Source organism: Octodon degus, unplaced genomic scaffold (genome assembly GCF_000260255.1).
Source record: "Octodon degus isolate 3935 unplaced genomic scaffold, OctDeg1.0 scaffold00035, whole genome shotgun sequence".
In the NCBI taxonomy this organism is placed as follows: domain Eukaryota; kingdom Metazoa; phylum Chordata; class Mammalia; order Rodentia; family Octodontidae; genus Octodon; species Octodon degus.
Genome location: NW_004524611.1, coordinates 7,224,410 through 7,243,008, shown reverse-complemented (window position 1 = coordinate 7,243,008; position 18,599 = coordinate 7,224,410). Strand labels below are relative to the sequence as shown.

General features: G+C 42.7%; 1 protein-coding gene across 7 annotated transcripts in view; it reads right to left on the bottom strand.

The window, feature by feature from the left end:
• Positions 1–18,599, bottom strand: part of Tpst1 (tyrosylprotein sulfotransferase 1) — a 120,176-nt gene that overhangs the window by 31,705 nt on the left and 69,872 nt on the right. For 6 of the 7 annotated variants that reach the window (XR_002820953.1, XR_002820954.1, XM_023714498.1 and 3 more), the window contains exon 3: positions 11,257–11,455. Coding sequence is in view for 5 of the 7 variants with exons in the window: in XM_023714498.1 (XP_023570266.1) it covers positions 11,257–11,455 (199 nt within the window). In the remaining 2 variants the exon portion in view is untranslated. Of the gene's footprint in view, positions 1–10,903; positions 10,991–11,256; positions 11,456–18,599 lie in introns of those variants that run through there. The other variant, XM_023714499.1, reaches the window with a different exon arrangement.

Sequence of the window (18,599 nt, the reverse complement as noted above, 5' to 3'; positions counted from 1 at the left end):
AAAAAAAAAAAAAAACTAACAAAAACCTCAACATTATTTATCATCGAGGAAATGAAAATCAAATGCAGAGATGGAGGGAAGGGGAGGGGAGAGGGGAGGACAAAGAATCTAGCTACATAGCGCGCATGGACCAGCTACTGCGAGGAGGTTGCTCATTGTGTACTACACACATATACTAAGCAAAATTTTAGGGAAAAAAAAAAGCAACAAGAAAACCATTAGCTCATTCCGGCAGAATGGCTGTTACCATAAGGACTACAGAGACGAGAGCCAAGGAGGACCAACGAGGAGGCCCTCAAACACTGTTAGTGGGAATGTAAATTAGCCCAGCTGGTATGAAGCTTTCTCAAAAATGTAAAAACATAACTATGAGCCAGCAGCCCCACGCCTGGGCTCCAAAGAAAACAAAAGCAATGTGGTACACAGACATCTCCACTCCTGGGCTAACGCGGCACTGCTGACGCCAGCCAGCCAACGGAAGCAGCGGATGATGAGACGGGGGAATGTGGAGAACAGACCCTGTCACCTGCGAACCTGGGACGGAAATACAGAGCGGTGTGCTAAGGGGAATCCTCCAGGCTGGGAAAGGCAGCTGCTGCGCGCCTGTAGAGGTTGGTGGCCAGAGGCAGGGGGCGGAAACGGGAGGGCAGCTGGGAAGGGGGATCGGTGGCTACTAAACTGCAGTTCTGGTGAGCTCCTGTGGAGAGAGGTAACTGTGTATTTAAAAAGCTAGAAGAGAAGATTCTAGATGTTTTCACCACTGAGAAATGATGGATGGTGGAGGTTATGGATATATTTAGCCTGACTGAAATGATTCAGGATACACATATGTATTTGAACATCACATGTACCCCATCAATATGATTTTGGGAATCACTTAAAAATAAGTTGAACTGAAAAAGTAAACTGCCGTTGGACCACAGGACACACACCAGGTAAGAACGGTAAGCAATCTCCATGAAAAGGAACGGCAGCAGCCAGTGCAGCCACAGCGCGTGCGGAGAGCTGGCAGCGGATTCATTGGTCTCTTTCTGCAGGCCACTTCCCCTCCAGGCCCACTCCCCCTCCACCACTTTCCTCACCCTGGGGAGTGTTTGCTTCTGCTCTCAACACGGCCTTCAGCAGTGAGCAAGCGCTGTACCTCTGCTCGCAAGCACTGTCAACACCTTGTCTTTGTGGCAATCACTACACCGACCCACAGCTAATGGCGAGTGTCCACCCTGCGCTGGACTCATCTCCCCAGGGTGCAGGAGCCCAGCATCTCCAGCGTCCACTTCTAAGCTACACTCAGGCCATCATCAGAGGCCTTGAGGGAAAGACAATCCTTGTCCTTCAATCCTTGATAGAGGGGCAAGAAATAAAAAACCGATTTCATCTTCTTAAAAGAAGAAACAAGTAAATGGGACCCTTTCATACTCCGTTCCTTTCTTAGGGCTGAACAGTATCTGGCCGGGATACACATTTTGCTTACCCACTCATCTGGGGATGGGCACTTGGGTTGGTGCCACCTTTCAACTCTGTGCTTACAGCTAGAAGTGGAACTACTGAACCAAATGGTGATTCTATGCTTAATTGTTGTAAGTGCTACCATTGTGGTTTCCCTATTTTTAAAATTATTATCATAGGTATTCTAGTAGGTATGAAATAGTATCTCATTGTGGTTGTATGGTTTTTTTGTGTTGCTTATTTTGTATTTGTCTCTGCCTGGCTGAATGGCTTTGATCCACCATGAATTACCTGATGCAAAAGGAATTTTTTTTTAAATGATAATTTACACAAAGATAGCTTAGTCCCTGAATGAGTGATGTCAATTCTTATTTTAGAGTTCTTTATATATTCTGTATACTAACGTCTAGGTAACACATGTGGTTGTCCTTGCTCGCTTTGTTCTGTTTGTGGTACTGGGGACTGAACCCCGCAGGAGAAACCACCTCTAGCTGATATGAAAGATCATTTACTTAAAAGATGTTAGAGGTTTTTTTCAAAAACTGTCTAAGAGCTTTCTGTCCGATATCTTGATGGGCCTGTAGTGGTAGCCGCTGCTCTCTGGGCTCTGTGATGCCGCCCAAAGACAATAAGAAGAAGAAAGATGTCAGAAAGTCAGCCAAGAAAGACACCCAGTGAACAAATCTGGGGGCAAGGCCAAAAAGAAGAAGTGGTCCAAAGGCAAAGTTCAGGACAAGCTCAACAACTTGATTCTGTTTGATAAAGCTACTTAGGACAAACTCTGTAAGGAAGTTCCCAGCTATAAACTCATAACGCCTGCTGTGGGCTCTGAGAGACTGAAGATCCGGGGGTCACTGGCCAGAGCAGCCCTTCAGGAGCTCCTTAGTAAAGCACTTACCAAGTTGGTCTCAGAGCACAGAGCTCAAGTTATTTATACCAGAAACACCAAGGGTGGAGATGCCCCTGCCGCTGGTGAAGATGCATGATGAATAGCTTAACCAGGTGTACATTTGGAAAAAATAAAATTTTATTATCAAATGAAAAAAAAACCTGTCTAAGAGCTGAAGAAGGAGATGAACAGGGTACAAAGGACTACAGCTAAGTGATAGGGATCTTCATGGTCAAAGAGACTAGAGAGGCTGTCCAGCTATGGTCACTGATCCACAGTGAGAAATGAGACTTTTGTCTCTGCGTCCGCGTCAGCCACCACATGAACAAACCACAGCGCCACGCCTCACACAGCCCTTCTGTGCAGGGCCTTTCTATAGACTGTCTCTTCTGCATTGCACAGCTCAACCCCAGGCATCCAGCTGTAAACCTTCTTATCTTTACTCAGAATGTATAATGACTTATCTACTAGGATTATTACCTCCTTTCTGACATTCCTTTAGATATCAGGTTCATTAAAGCAAGAAGTTTCGTCAGTATGTTTTCCAATGACTTAAAATACTTCTGGGTTTGGAAGATGCTCGAAAAGAAGCAGACGGGGGGCTCTGTGAGGAGACGGGGAACCACGGAAATCCTGGGCTGCAACTTGAGTGAGGGGACAACCAAGTGAAACCCAGAAGTTCTGGTATCCAGAAAGATCAGCACAGGAGCACTGAGTGAACGGCTGCTCAGTGGCAGAGGGGAAAAGAAAGCGCCAGCACAGCCCTGAGTGCCACCTCTGCTACAGGCCAGAGACACAGCCTGCGCAGAAAGGAGGCCTAGGTTCAGCTATGGCAGGACACAGTGGTAATCAGAAAACACCCTCACTTTTTTGTATCTATCTCCAGGACGGGTCAGCCGTTTTTCTGCAGGAAGGCGCAGGGCCACAGCCTTTAGTCAGTTTGGACCCAGGAGAATGGAGTCTGTGACACAAGAAAACTAAAATCACCACAGTGGAAAGACCTCAGATCCTGGGCATGACTCTGAACCCCAGAATGCAACAGAGTGAAACCCATCATTGCAGAGCACATTCAGCCGGGTGGGGAGGAAAGGGCAGGAGGCACAAAGTACCTGCTGGAATACCCGGGCAGGAAGAGTGCGGCCTGCAGGCTCTGCAGTGGGAGGGCTGCGTCTGTCACCAGTGGAAGGCTGTGCGCCCCAACTCTCCCTCAGTACACAGCCTGCACATGCACCTCCTCCGCTCTCCCAGGAGGCACTCAGAGGAAAGTTTTAGTGCAACATAGCCACCAGGCGTCCCTGGCACAGGCTGCCAAGTGCAGTGCCCTGGCCATGTCACCGCTGCACAAGACCACGCCAGTGGGCTCTCTGGCAGGCAGTCTGGGTTGTTCTAGTGCCTCATTCCCACAGACAGAGGAGATGGAGTTGGCTAAACCAGCCACTGGGTGACCTGTGGGATACACATCTGTCACCACAGAGGGGCGGAGCTCTAGCTCCACACAGGTGGCTTCACTATATGGACAGCGGTGGAAAAAACTCTGGATTTACAGGCCTCCTTTAATCAGGCGCACCCCACAACAGAAGTCTGGAGTGAACAATTGCCCGTGTGGCTGCACACACGTGTGCAGGCGTATCTGGTGCTACTCGCTGCCTTTGCTTCGGAAGTGTTTCCCCTCGTTCTCTCCCGTTCTCCTGCACCAAGGGTCGGCTCCTGGGTGTCTCCACTAGTCCATTACTGGGATTCAGTCCTCCTGTGCCTTCTCTCAGCTTTCAGTATCCACGCTCCCCTCCTCTTGCTTTCCCTGTTCTCAGGCCCTCTTAAATCTCCACCTTTGCTTTTCTTACATATAAATATTATCATTAAAGTCTACTTCTTTCTGTTTCTGTTTTTCCCCTAGCCTACTCTAAATTACTACTTTCTTTCCCCCTGGGTTAGTGAAATAGTAGAGGACCTTTTAAACAAGTTTTAAATTATATGTTAAGTGGTTGGTTATTTAGATGTTGGTAGGGTAGTTTTTCATTACTCCACAAAGCAGCGCTAGGGGTTGAAGCACAGCCTTGGAAGAGGCTGAGTGGGCGCTCTGATGCAGAGACACAGCCACGACGCATCACAAAGAGAACACACTTATCTGAAAGCCCTCACGCAACAGTGGTAGAGACATCCATGCCAACCGACCTGCAAACTTGAACACAAAACATAAGAATCACGAGAAAACAGGGGAACAAGATGCCCCTAAAAGTTTATAACTGCCTTCCTAACTTATCCCACAGAACACTGAAATGGAAGAAATTCCAAACATTTTTAAAAAACTGATAGTTAAAACGATCAATGAGATAAAAAGACAGAAACAAGCAGCCGCATAAATTGAAGAAGACAATATAGTATACACAAAACCACTTTGATAAAGAGGCAGAGATTATGAAAAACAAACAAACAGAAATGGTGGAAATAAAACCTTCAGTTAGTAAAAAGATTTAATTGAAGGTCTCAGCAGCATGTAAGATGAGTCAACAGAAAGAACAGTAGGCTTGAGGCGGATGTACCAGAACATTCCGATAGTAGTAACTGCCAACCTAGATTATTATAACTGGCAAGGCTACCTTTCAAAATTGAATGAGAAATGAAGACCTTCCAAGATGAGGAGAAACTAAAGACCACCGAGGCAGCAGAGAAGAATGTACTTATGTGGAGCACTAAATACAGTTTCCGCAGGTCCAGGAGAAAGAAAAAAAGCTCACTGGGTAAGTACAAGAATAAACATCAGACATGAGTCAGACACTAGAAAACAATAAAATGACAGTAATTACTACATACTTTTCAATGATGCTACTTAATATAAATAGTCTCAAGCATCACGAGAATAGTCTTAATAGTCTTAATTCTCCAATAAAAAGACTGGCAAATTGCATCAAGACACAAGATAGATAGATAGATTTCTCTATCCATCCATTCATCTATCTATATTGCGAGAAAAACACCACTAAATATTGTCAAAGGGAACAACGCACTAAGCGACAATTGTAAATACATATGCACTGAATATCAGCACACCTAACGTATTAATTACTGTAACTGTCCCACAAACCTGTTTTGAAACTGTCTCATTGCTATTTCTTTTTCATTAAAATTAATAGCAAAAAAGTGGAGGGAATGAAATATTTTCCCATCATGCAAGTGGAAGTCAACTACAAGTAAGAATAGCTATACTTATTGAGAAAGTAGATGCAAATGAAAGACCATAAAAAGACAAAGAAAGTTACCATATGATGATAAAGGGATCAATTCAACAAGAAGAAATAACAATCATAAATACATATGCACCCAATGCCTGAGGACACAATTATAGATATCAAGCAAATATTATTTTCTAAGGGAGAAATAGATTGTAGTATAATAATAGCTGGGAACCTCAACACTGCACTTTTGTCAATGGGCAGATCTTCCCAAGGCTCCTCTCATCAATAAAAATAACAAGAAACATTACTCTAGCACTGTGGTGCCAACCGTATGGCCTGAATGGCGTAGTGGCTGTTTGCTACCATGGATAGTTCTAAAGGCTCGCGATCACCGCTATGGTCCAGGTGGACCTAGCAGATACTTATAGACCATTTCATCAAACAGCTATAGAATATATATTCTTTGGATAGGCACATGAAACATTTTCCAGGTCAGTTTATGTATTAGGCCATGACACAAGCCTGGATACATTAAAAAAAAGAAACAAACCTGAAATTAGTACATACATCTTTTCTGACCACAATTCAGTATATTAACAAAAGGAACTTCAACAACATTCTCTTGAACAACCAATAGGTCAATAAAGAAGTCAAAAAGAAAATTTAAAAATTTCTTGAAATTAAAATTCTACTTTAGATGAAAATGAAATTATAACATATTGAAGCTGAAAGGATACAGCCAATGTAGTACTAAGAAGGAAAATGCCTAAAATAATTAAAAGCCTAATTTTAAAAGTTGAAACATTTCAAATAATTAAACTAACAATGCACCTGAATAAACTAGAAAAGAACCCAAACCAAAATTAATACAATAACAAAGACCAAAGAATAAATAAGAGACTTTTTAAAAAGATACAAATGGGGCCGGTGGATAGCTCAGCAGACTAAGCGCCTGCTTAGGTAAATGCAGGGACCGGAGTGTGATCCCCAGCACCACAAGCCACACCAGCTCCCAAGACCAGGTGTTGTGGCACAAGCCTGTAATTCCAGTGCTGCAGAGGCTAAAAACAGGAGGATCACTACAAGTCTGAGCTGTTATTTTATTGGTAAATAATTAACTTTTCATGTTCTAATATAATAAGCAAGCAAACACATGAAGTAATCAGGGGAGCATTTCTGCAGTACATTAGATTGATCAATGTGTTAGCATTTAGACAAACTGAAAATAGTTTTTTTTTTTTTTTTGGCAGAACTGGGGATTGAACTCAGGCCCTTGCACTTGCCAGGCAAGCATTTATTCTACTGAGTCATCTCCCTGGCCCCCAGTTTTGTTTTGTTTTTTTAAAAGAAAAACGTGTAATGAGTACATAATCCCAATAAATGTACAATTACTAGGGAAAAAATAGGTAAGGTTAGATTAAAAGACCACTGTTCTCATCAAAACAAAAAAAAATCTGATAAACTAAACTGTATATTTTTCTTTCATGCTATCTAAGAGTAGTGAAGAGGTCTCCATGAATGAAACCCCAGGGAAATATGATTTCTTCCTAACAAGGTGAGCAAAAGCATCTTTCTACCCTGAAACAGCTGCCCAGTGTGGGTACAGACAGCAGAAAAGGTAGGATGGCTAGCAAAAAGACTGCGCTGAGATAACAGAAACAAGCAAAGCTACAGGGACAGCACAGGCAGCTACAATGGATTAGGGCACAGAAGAGCCCCATGAGTGAAAATAACCCTCGGCCTGACCGCACGGAGCTCTGAGGAGCTGTGGCGGTGGGACCAGGGCTTGAAAGCACACAGAGCCCATCTTACATGGCCCCTAGGCCCCAGCCTTGCTGCAGCTGTGTTCCAGAGGTGAAGTAAATTAATGTGACCATCATCAATCCAACCTCCTCCCAGCTGACTTTTTCATAAAATCAAAGAAAGTAGACCCTTATCTACAGTACACAGAAATCTAAGTCAAAGCTCTGTAATCTCAGTTGAATCCAGGGGGTGAAATGAAATTAAAGTCACTACTGGGTCCTGCTCAGCTCACTGCGAGATCCGACTGATCGCCCTAGCTCTCAAAGGAGGAACGGACACGTTCTTGCTGGGGAAATACAGCAACAAAATATTATGCAGTCCATCTGCCACAGTAGCTTTATACAAGAGGTCCAGTAAGGAAACAAAACTTTTAAGACATGTGAAGAAGCCCATGGAACAACTCATAATTAAGGGGAAAAAATGTCATTAGACACTTTGGATAAAGACTATAAAATAGCTATGATAACTAAGGATTTAGAAAGACTTAACAATTTAGAAAGAAATTAGAATCAGTGAAGAAATGGAGGACTCTGGTAGAGCAATGAAAAGTTAAGAAGTAGAAAATAATGATCCAAGAGGAAGGCGACACTGGCCAGGTTTAACAGCACACTGGACGCAGAAGAAAGGACGAGTGACTCTGGAGATAGGCTCATCAAAAACTAATCAGACCTGAGGAACAGACTGCAGACAGCAGAGGAAAGTCAGCCAGTTTTGTACGTTACTGTTAAATTGCTGAACATCAAATATAAAAGGAAAATTTTACAGCAGAGAGAACAAAGCAACTATGACATTTATGGGCCAATAAAATATCAAATGCTGAAAGCAAAAATCAAACAATACAAAAAACAAAACTCTTGTTTACCTAGAACTTTATATCCTGCACAAATCCTCTGAAATAATGAAGAAACAAATGTTTGCAGCTAAAACAAAACAAAAAGAATTAACAGCAGCAAGCCCCTCATTAGCGAGACATGCTAAAGTAAGTTTATGCGGTGAAAAAAAAATAATACCACATAAAAATCGGATCTTGAGCCGGCCAGATAGTTCAGTGGACTAAAGCGCCTGCTTAGGCAGAGCGCAGCGGCTGGGGTTTAATCCCCGTGCCCTGCCGGCTCCACCCGCAGGCATGCTGTGACAGTGACCGAGACTGGGCATGGTGGCGTGTGCCTATAATCCTGGCGCTTGGGAGGCTGAACACAGGCGGATCACTACGAGTCAGATCTATGCAGTGAGACCCTGTAGACCCTGTACCAAATACAAAAAAATAAATAAATAAAAAACATCTGGATCTTTAAGAAAGAGGTTATTTACCATCCACAAAGCACAAAATCTCTAGTATGCAGTTTTTTTACAGAAAAGCTTTGTGACCTGTATCAGTTACTTTTCTCTCGTTGCTGAGACAAAATACCTGACACTCAGAATTAAGGAAGCAAAGGTTTATTTAGCTCACAGTTTGTGGAGATTTCAATTTATGCTCGGCTGGCTGCAAGGCAGAGTTCCATATGACAGAGGGCAATAATTCATATGGAGGCAAAAAATAGCAAAAGCAGCAAGGGAGGAAGAGCGGGAGCCTCCTTAAACTGTGTGCAGGCTACGTGCCCCGGGGGCTGTAACCTTACACCCATAACCCCAGGATCGGGTCAGGAATCATCTTGAACTCTGAAAGCCTGCCCCACGACTTCCTGAGGCTCTGGGGGGACATCTAGATACAAATCATAACATGGTCCTTGATCTAATAGATACAGTTAAAAAATAACAACTAATAGGAGATGAAATTAAATACTAAAAGTATTAATTCAACCAAGGCAAGAAAAGAAAAAAGAGCAAAGACATTTGTCCAAATAAAAACCAAGCAGTTGGAGGGCTGGCCATAGCTCAGCGGATTAAAGCACCTGCAAGCGGGCACAAGGGCTGGGGGTTTGATCCCCGGGACTGCCCTGCCAGTCCCACCCCCATGCTGAGATGGCAACTGAGACTGGGCGTGGTGGCATGCACCTGTCATCCCAGCTCTTGGGAGGCTGTAAACAGGCAGATCACTATGAGTCCGATCTAGTAGTGAGACCCTGAACACCCTGTAGACACTTCCCTAAAATATAGGAAAAAAAAAAGTAGTTGGGGGGGGCCTGCCCCTTAGCTCAGTTTTAAGTGGCTGCTTCAACAAAGCAGTCAGGCTCAGGTTGCTGTGGTTCGATCCCCACAACACAAGCCAGCCAGTCATGCCTTGAAGGCATTCAGAGGGGGAGGGGGGGAAGTAGTTGGATTACATTTTAAGCCAATCGGATGAATCATTACACTAACCATGGATTAAATATTCCATTTAAAATGCAGAGAATGTAAAAGGGATAAATAATACCAGTGTTACCTGTTTAGAAGTAACACACTTTAAACACAAAGCCAGGTTAAAATTGAACGGTTGGGAAACCTGAAGCAGGTCTACGCAGCCACAGAACACCACTGTGCTGGCTCTACCTGTGCCAGACAAGGCAGGCAGCAACTCGGAGGCAAAGAGTCCGCAAAGATAGAAGTTCATTCTCTGACAAGATCTAAGTGAGTACGTTCCTAATAATATATATTCAAAACACATGGAGCAAAACTGATAGAAATGAAAGGTAAAAGGTACATTCATGCAACTTTTCCTAAAATGCATAAAGAGAAGACTGAACAACGCTCTGACACAACTTGACCTAATTCATATTTGTGGAATTCCGTATTAACTGCACAATACATTTTTTCAAGTGAATATATGGTAACAATAAAGCAATTTTCAATATATTTCAAATGACAAGAAACCACTGTGTGTATTTATAACATAATGTATAGTATATATGAAAAGTATAAAAATATTACTAAAATAGAAAATGTTTGCCTTCCTGTGATCATCTGCAAAGGGACAGCTCTTCCTGTACGCACTGCCACAAATAGTGAACTGAAAAAGGGAAGTGAACATAATCCTAAGAGAAAGGAATCCACAAAATTAATCTCATTCAATAAATCCATCTAAGTTTGTCAACTGAAAGTATGAAAAGAAAAGCAGATGACCTAGGTTGTGGGGATTGAAGGACACTGGTACAAATGAGTATCAGAGAAAGCCAAGGCATTTTAGTTTGGAAATCAAATAGCTTAACACTGAATTTAGGTAAATGGCTGTCTTGTTTGAATTTTTATTTAAAAAAACACAACAAACTATATAGAGAAACAGGAAGTAAGACTGGCTGCGAGGGGTGGGGCGGATGGCATGGATTCACAAGGCCAGTGGGGACGGGAGGTTGACTTGGGCACATGAAAGAAGTTGTAGTGACTGAGGGTGGTGACAGGTGCACAACAACGATGTGAATGTACTTACTGCTGCTCAACTGTGCACTAACACTGATATGACGGTAATGTTAGGTATTTATATTATATATGTACAGTGTTTGTTACGCACTTCTTACTACAATAAAAAAATTAAAGAATGTATGAGGGTCTGATTTGAGAGAGGGTACCCCCACAGAGAACTTATTCAGATGAACTCATTGGGGCTGCAGCACTTCCACGACAATAGTTTGAAAAGACATGAGCTTAACATATTAAAAGAAAGACATTAGTTTCGCTTTAATGGCAACTCCCGCTCCATCAGAGGCCAGGACAGTGTATGTGTTGGGTCATTCTTCTCAAGTAGCTACTGCTGGCCTCTGGGCATCTGGAAAATATGCAAGGTTTTAAACACAGGTTTAAAATTCAAGTGGCTGTTCACAGTTGGGAATTAGTTCCTGGGCACAAGTGCCTACGTGGCAAATGCAAAGTCCTGCATTTGAGTCCCGGTACCAAAAAAAGAATTATACACAAAGATTGTACAGACAGAATTAGTCTAACTTAAAATAATTTTCTGACCATAAAAATTGAAGAAAAAAAAATCAGTTCAAGCCATATCTAATTTTCACAATCATTTTAAAAAATCTCACTTACTCTTCTGGTGTTCTCAAGGATTTTGGGGTCAGGTTTTCCGTAGTTAGGTGGATTGGCATACGGGTCATATCCGAGTTTGGCAAGCATGGGCGCAATCACAGCCATGTCTTGGAGAACATCTGGAGGTATCTTCCCAACCCATTTGGACAGAGCTCCCACGTTGACAGGCTTGATGACTTGGTCTGTAGATCTTTCTACTCTGAAAACAACATAAACAAATACTTAGGAGTTTGTAAAATGTATTAAACATATTTTTTAAAAACATTTTTTAAATCTTTTAAAAATTATTATTATTTGGCATGGGGTCTTGCTACACAGTTTGGACTTGTAGTGATCCTTTTGTCTCAGCCTCCCCAGCTCTGGGGTTACAGGCGTGTGCCACCGTACCCGGTTTCGGGGGCTGGCTCAGCATGCCCGGCCTATGGAGCTGGCACAGCTTGCAGTACTGGGGACTGAATCCAGGACCTTACACTTGCCAGGCAGGCGCTTAGACTGCTGAGCTATCTTCCCAGCCCAGTATTAAAAATATTTGTGAATTATTTTCAATGATTTTTAAAGGGGCTGGAGAGATGGTTCAGTAGAATAAGCACTTGCCTGGCAAGCACAAGGGCCTGAGTTCAATCCCTGGTTCAGAAAAAAAAAAAAAAAACTTAAATTAGAATTGTCTAGATTATAAAGCAGCTGTGAAAGAGGGCACTAATAAGGTTTTACACTATTTACCAGGCTTTTTAAAAAATAATTTAAGTTTGACAGTGATTATTGGCAACCTTGGATTTCTAGAAGAAAAGATCAGCTGAAAACATCTGGACAAAACATGATAATACATTAATTATAACATGGGGGGGAACCTCTTAGAAAAACTGCCTATCAACTTACTTGCAATGCATTTAAAGATGAATGGATGGATGGATGGAGGGATGAGTAAACAGGTATGCAATGAAACAAATATGGTAAAATGTTAACTGTAGACTTTAGCTAGTTAGTGGGTATAATCCTTTCAATTCTTTTGTATGTTGGAAACTTTTCATAATGAAGCAATAGAGGGAAAACAGCCAACTATAAATCACTAAGAATTCAAAGTATCCATTTGTTTCACTTTTCTGTTGACTACCCAAAGAATCTCACTTTCCATGGAAGAAACAAATTCTGTTCATGATTTTCTATATTATTAGTCTCAATACCGTAAGACAAATGCGCTCTACATCTTGACCTAGAAATTCACAGTACCTTAAGCCCGGGTGCTTACACTCATTATATCTGACTAATAAGCAGTAACCTTAGAATAAAATATACATTAGCGACATCTGGGTTTAAATTAGACCTGGACTAGATTTTGGTCAAAGGACTATAAAATGCAAGGGCTGACACAAAGGAAGTCACTCTAAGGTAACAGGAGTTAAAAGCCCCTTTTCTTTAAGTGTATGACCTCTAGGTGCAGATAATCATATCCAATGAGGACTCTTTCAAAAGGGTTCCACTCCTCAGACTTCAGATAGAAACAGGATGACTCTTCTCTGGGACCCTGCAGGGCACCCACTCCAAGTATTCCCCCTCCCTCAATGCCACACTTTCTTGCCTCAACTATTTCTCCAAGACGCCACTGAGCCCAGCACTTCCTTCACTCTGTCCACTCCCTCCCTGGCTTCACCTGGGGTGGTCTTGGCCCGATACTGACTTCACTAAAGAACACTCTGGTTTGGCTGGGACCAGTGCAGTTTCTACCAACTGCCCAGCTTAGTAACAGCACTCCAGTCTCTCCCAAGCTGCATGAGGAATCACTGATACACCACCCTGGGAAATGTACGCTCCTCAGGGCTAACATGGTCCACTCTTGGGCAGTGCATAATCACCTACCCAGAAGGCAAAGTGAGAGATCTAGGATGGGTCAAGGAAAACCAAGATCACTCAGTTTGCCAACTAACGTACTTTATCCTGTGCTCTAAGCAGCACAACCTCCTCTCCATTCTCTTTGATCCCTCTTCCTTCTTTTTACCATCATTTCTCATCCTACAAAAGCCTCTCCATTTTCCTGCTTTTGAGTAGCTAGGTTCCTCATCCATTTACCTATTATTCTGCTGCATTAAACCAACACTTCATACGTTAATATATAAAGATAATAAATGTTGATCAAGTGAATAACAAAGTTTTCTCAGAAAGGGAGAAGAGGAGGAAGGGGAATCAAGGGGAGGGGAAGGAAGGAGGAGAAAGCAGCAGTTACACTCTGGGAGGCTGAGGCAGGAGGTTTGCAAGTGTGAGCCTAGCCTGGCAAACTAATACTTGAAGACGACCCTTTCTCAAAATGTGTTTGTTTGTTTATTTACTTATTTTTATTGTTTTGTATTTTAGGGAAGGGTCTACAGGGTGGTCAGGGTCTCACTACTAGATCGGACTCGCAGAGATTCTCCTGTTTACAGCCTCCCAAGTGCTGGGATTATAGGCATATGCCACCACACCCAGTCTCAATTGCTGTCTCAGCACACCCCGGGGACAGAGCCAGCACAACAGGCCTGGGGATCCAACCTCCAGCATGCGCTTTACTCCACTGAGCTATTTGGCTAGCCCTGTGTGTTTGTTTGTTTATGCATGCAGGGTCTCAGTATGCAGCTTGAGCTTGTAGCGATCCTCCTGTTTTCAGCCTCCCCAGCGCTGGGATTACAGGTGTGCATCACCACGCCCAGACTCGGTTACTGGCTCAGCGCGCCCGGGGGTGAGCCTGCGTGGCACATGGTGCCTGGGATCAAACCCCGGCCACTGTGCTTGGCTTGCTTAGTCCAATAAGCTATCTCACCAGCCCTTCAAAATATAGTTTTTTTAAAAAGGTTGAATGTGGCTCCATATGAAGGCCCTGGGGTTCAATCTCCACTACTGTGAGAAAACACAATCCAAAACAAAAAACAAGTAGCACTTTACATGAACATGCTCAGGAAAATTCAAATATTACTCCTTTTTTTTTTTCCCCCTTCTTGGAGGCAGGCCTTCCAATGTAGCCCGGTCTGGCTTGAACTTGCAATCCTGCCTCAGCCTCCCACATGCTGTGGTCACAGCTGTGTACCACCCTGCCTACCCCTCAAGTACAACACGTTCATTAGATCATCATGCGTCGTGAGCTTGTAGGCTTAAGCAGCCTGAGAACACCCAAGTGCCAGGCTGCAGGATATCCTCTGTGCGCGCGTTAGGAATTTTACAGAATAGGGGTCGGGTTTAGAGAGATTAAAAACCTCCAGAAAAAAACGCTTAGGGAAACATTTTCTGCATTTATGCTACACACTTCTCATATAGCTAATTTAATTCTTACAATAATTTTAGGGGGTGCTGGGGAGATGGCTCAGTGGAATAAGCACTTCCCTGGCAGGTGCAAGGGCCTGAGTTCAATCCCCAGTTCCGCCAAAAAAAAAATATATAATAATAATAATAATAATAATAATAATAATAATTTTAGGGAACATGCTATCAATTCTTGATTCTCAAATGGTAAAACTGAAAGCTAGAGAAAGGTAGCAATTTGCCCAGGTCAGACACGCTGAAAATGAGGCAGAATTTGAATCCAGGTCTACCTGCCTTCAAAGCTCCTGCTTTTCCCAGCTTCTCTTATTGCCACCCTAGTGATCATACTGAGTCTGACGTTCTGTGCTTCCCTGAAAAAGGTTTCCTTTTGCTGTACATTGCCGAGACAAGCTGGTTCGCCATGTTGATAAAAACACATCACAGGTATACAGAGAAAAGCAGCCGTGATGGTTAATGCCTGTGCTCCAGGGATAAAGGATCTGCAGCACTTCCCTGCATCCGTGGCGCAAGTATTCCACTGTGACAGACTGCGAAGTGCTGAGGGCACCGCTGGCTGCAAGCCAGCTCCTGCAGCCCACTCGAGGTGACGAGGGCGCAGCCCCTTATCCCAAATCCTTTTTTTTTTTTTTTTTTTTTTTTTGTGGAACCAGGGATTGAACTCAGGCCCTTGCGCTTGCCAGGGAAGCACTTATTCTACTGAGCCATTTCCCTGGCCCCTCCCAAATTCTGAAATACAAAACTCTCCAACACAAACATCCTCCTGTAACTTATTTGGCAGCAAAAGCTGATGTGACCCAAAAGGAATCTACAGACAGTCTTTCTCCTGCTGGACAGAAACAAGCAGACCCTGTGATGCAGAGAGGTGGATTGCCTGGTGACAGAGTGCTGGCTGAGGCAGCGGAGGACAGTGTCTGCGTGTCACACACACCACATTACTGTACCCTTCTAAGATCCCAACAATGCTGACACGTGAAACCTCACTGGGATAAGCACTGAGGCTGCACGCTGTCTTGTATGACATGAATAGGAAGCTGCTTTACCCGACTACTCTGAGGTGTAATCTAAGGGCAAACCTCAACAGCAGGGCTGATCTGACCCTATTATTATGGAAGAACAGACAACCACGGCAAGTCCCCTCCAGTCCCTGGTGTCCACAGACCCTTGCAGCAGTCACAGGGACTGTCGCTCCACCTCAAGGACTCCTGGGGTCAATGCCAAGTCTTGAGTGACCGAGGTGAAGATAATTCTTTGAGACACTTGTTTTAAGCACGGCTCTTCCACAAGTCTCAGCCCAACGACAGCCAGGCTGCCTGCCAAACCACAGGGCTGGATAACGATGGCTGCAATTACAACAGGAAACAGAACCCTCCGGATTAAAGCATCAGGGCTGGAGTGGACATGCAGAAAGGAATGAGTGCAAGCGGCGGAACCCAAGCGGCTCCACTTACTACAGTGAGCCATTCGATGAAACGTCACCAAAAATCTCCTGTCCAGGGAAGCGCTTATTCCACTGAGCTATCTCCCCAGCTCCTAAATCTCCCTTCCAATGTATGTACAACAGAGACTCGGTTTTCTAAAAATGTGTTGTAGATGCAATACAGATACAGAAACACACACACACACACACACACACACACACACAGACTCTGCCAGACCACTAACAGCGATAGCAGTGTGTGATTTTATTTTCTATGATAAGCAATGTCCTTCTTTTTTTTTCAGCCATACAGTAGTGAGACTCACAGAATCACAAAGGCAGTTCTCACGCAGAAGCTTAGTAACTCTCCCAAGCTCAACACAAACCAAACTCCTGGTGTTACCTTCCCGATATACCACATCTGCAATCAGATTGCAGCTCAAACAACTCCATCCTTTTGGCTGTACAAAACAAACAAACACTGGAAGGTTTTCTTTGTTTTGTGGTACTGGGGATGAAACGGAGAGCCTTCCAGCTGAGCTACATCTCCAGCTCTTTTTATTTTTTGAGACACAGTCATGCTGTCACTAAATTGCCTGGCCTAGACTCGAACTTGTGATCCTCCTGTCTCAGCCTCCCAGAGTGCTGGGATTACAGGTGTGCACCACCACACCTGGCTATTTGGAATCGTCTTGGACTATATTATTTCCCACAACCAATCCATCAGAAAATCTTGTCAACTACATCTCAAAATATATCCACATCTGACAACTTCTCGTGAACTCCAGCCTGCCCCAAGGCAGTATCATCTCTTGTCAAAATTTCTGCAATATCCTTCTAGTAGACTCCCTTATTTGTGTCTTTAAATCCTTTTGGCCAGTTTCCAGTCTCTTAGTAGATGGAGCCTTTACAAGTGCCAGCCATATTGTGCCTCTTCTCTATTCAAAATCCTGCAGTGACTTTTGACTCACTCAGTGTCAAAGTACTCAAAGTATCTTGATACATTTTTCCAATACGGAATTATTATAGTTTGTAATAGTTTATAAGTATTTGATATACTGCTGAATTCATTATTATTTTAGCATCTGATATGTATAAGACAATTGATCAGAATTTTCTGTAATTTCTATTGCTGTTAAATCATAATTCATAAAATGACTGGGGCGTTTTCTGTCTTTTTATATGATCCAACACAGTTTAAGTAACACAGAGCTCATCTGTTCTCTGAAGGTCAGTGTAATGCAGTTGTGAATCATGTAGTCCGTTTTAAATGGTATCTCTTTATACCTTTTTAACTTCTTTGATCAATCGATCTTGAAAAATCAACCATTGTCTCTAGATTTTCAAATTTACTAAAAATATACTTTCACATGGTATTCTTTTTTTCACATAGTATTATTTAAAATATCCTTTATATCTGTGATTACTTCTTTCCTCATCCTTTATATGATATATATATTCATTCCCTTTACAACTATCAATCCTGGGGCTGACGAGATAGCTCAGTGGTCTAAAGTGCCTGCTTAGGCAAGCTTAGGCAGAGCGCAGGGACCACAGTTTGATCCAGGGCACCACATTCCATGCCAGCCCCGCCCCTTGGGTGGGCTGAGACACACACACACACACACACACACACACACACACACACACACACACAAAAGAAAGAAAAGAATAAAGAAAGAAAAAAAAAATCAATCCTGCAAAGGGTTTGTGTTCTTGCAATCACCTCAAAGAGTCATTTCTAGTTTTTTGTTTTGTTTTGCTTATTGAAACAGGGTCTCACTATGTAGCCCAGCTGAAACTCATGGCAAGTCTCCTGCTTAGCCTCATAAGTGCTGAGATTACAGGTGTGCACAGCTTTTGTTTTTTATCCTTTTCATTTTTCTCTATTTTACTAATTCCAGCTTTTATCTTTTTTTGTTTTGTTTTGTTTTTAATAATTTTATTGGGAAACAAATGGCAATGAGACAATTTCAAAACCGATTAGTAGGTCAGTTTTAATAATACATTGCATATTGTTGTCGTCTTTAGTGGTCAGTTATTCACAGTACAAGATGCAGACATGATATCCTGTCCATAAACACTATTAGAACAAATCTCTCTATTCACTGAATTAAGAGACAGTAGCTGTATATCTATCCTAACTATTTTGAATATACAGATACAAAATGGTCTTTCATTTGTATCCCCTTTTTCTGTTTAGTTTTGTCACAGAAGGGTATTTCATTGTTATTTAAATATTGTAGGTGCATGAATGTTATGTCTAAGATGTTTGATATTCAGACAAATACTGAGGTTAAACTCAACTGCCTATGTTGTAGGGTAATAATAATAAGCTTCTCTTCTGGAGGGTTAACAGCCTAAATTTGCAGACCAAAAATTAGAGAAAAAGAAGGGCTGCAAGGACAGCCAACACTGTGGCCCTAGCCTTTCAAGGTCAGTGAGGACTCAGGACATAGGAGAACCTGTACTATAACATCATGTAACTCAGTTGTGTCCCAAATTGTCTGATCAAGGAGATTATGGAGGGCCACAGAATAAAGTGATTGATGATGTAGAATGTGCCTAAGGAGAGCCACATAGAGAGAAACATTCTCTCAGGCTTTCAGAGAGCAAATTGGTCAAGCAATGGCCATGACTC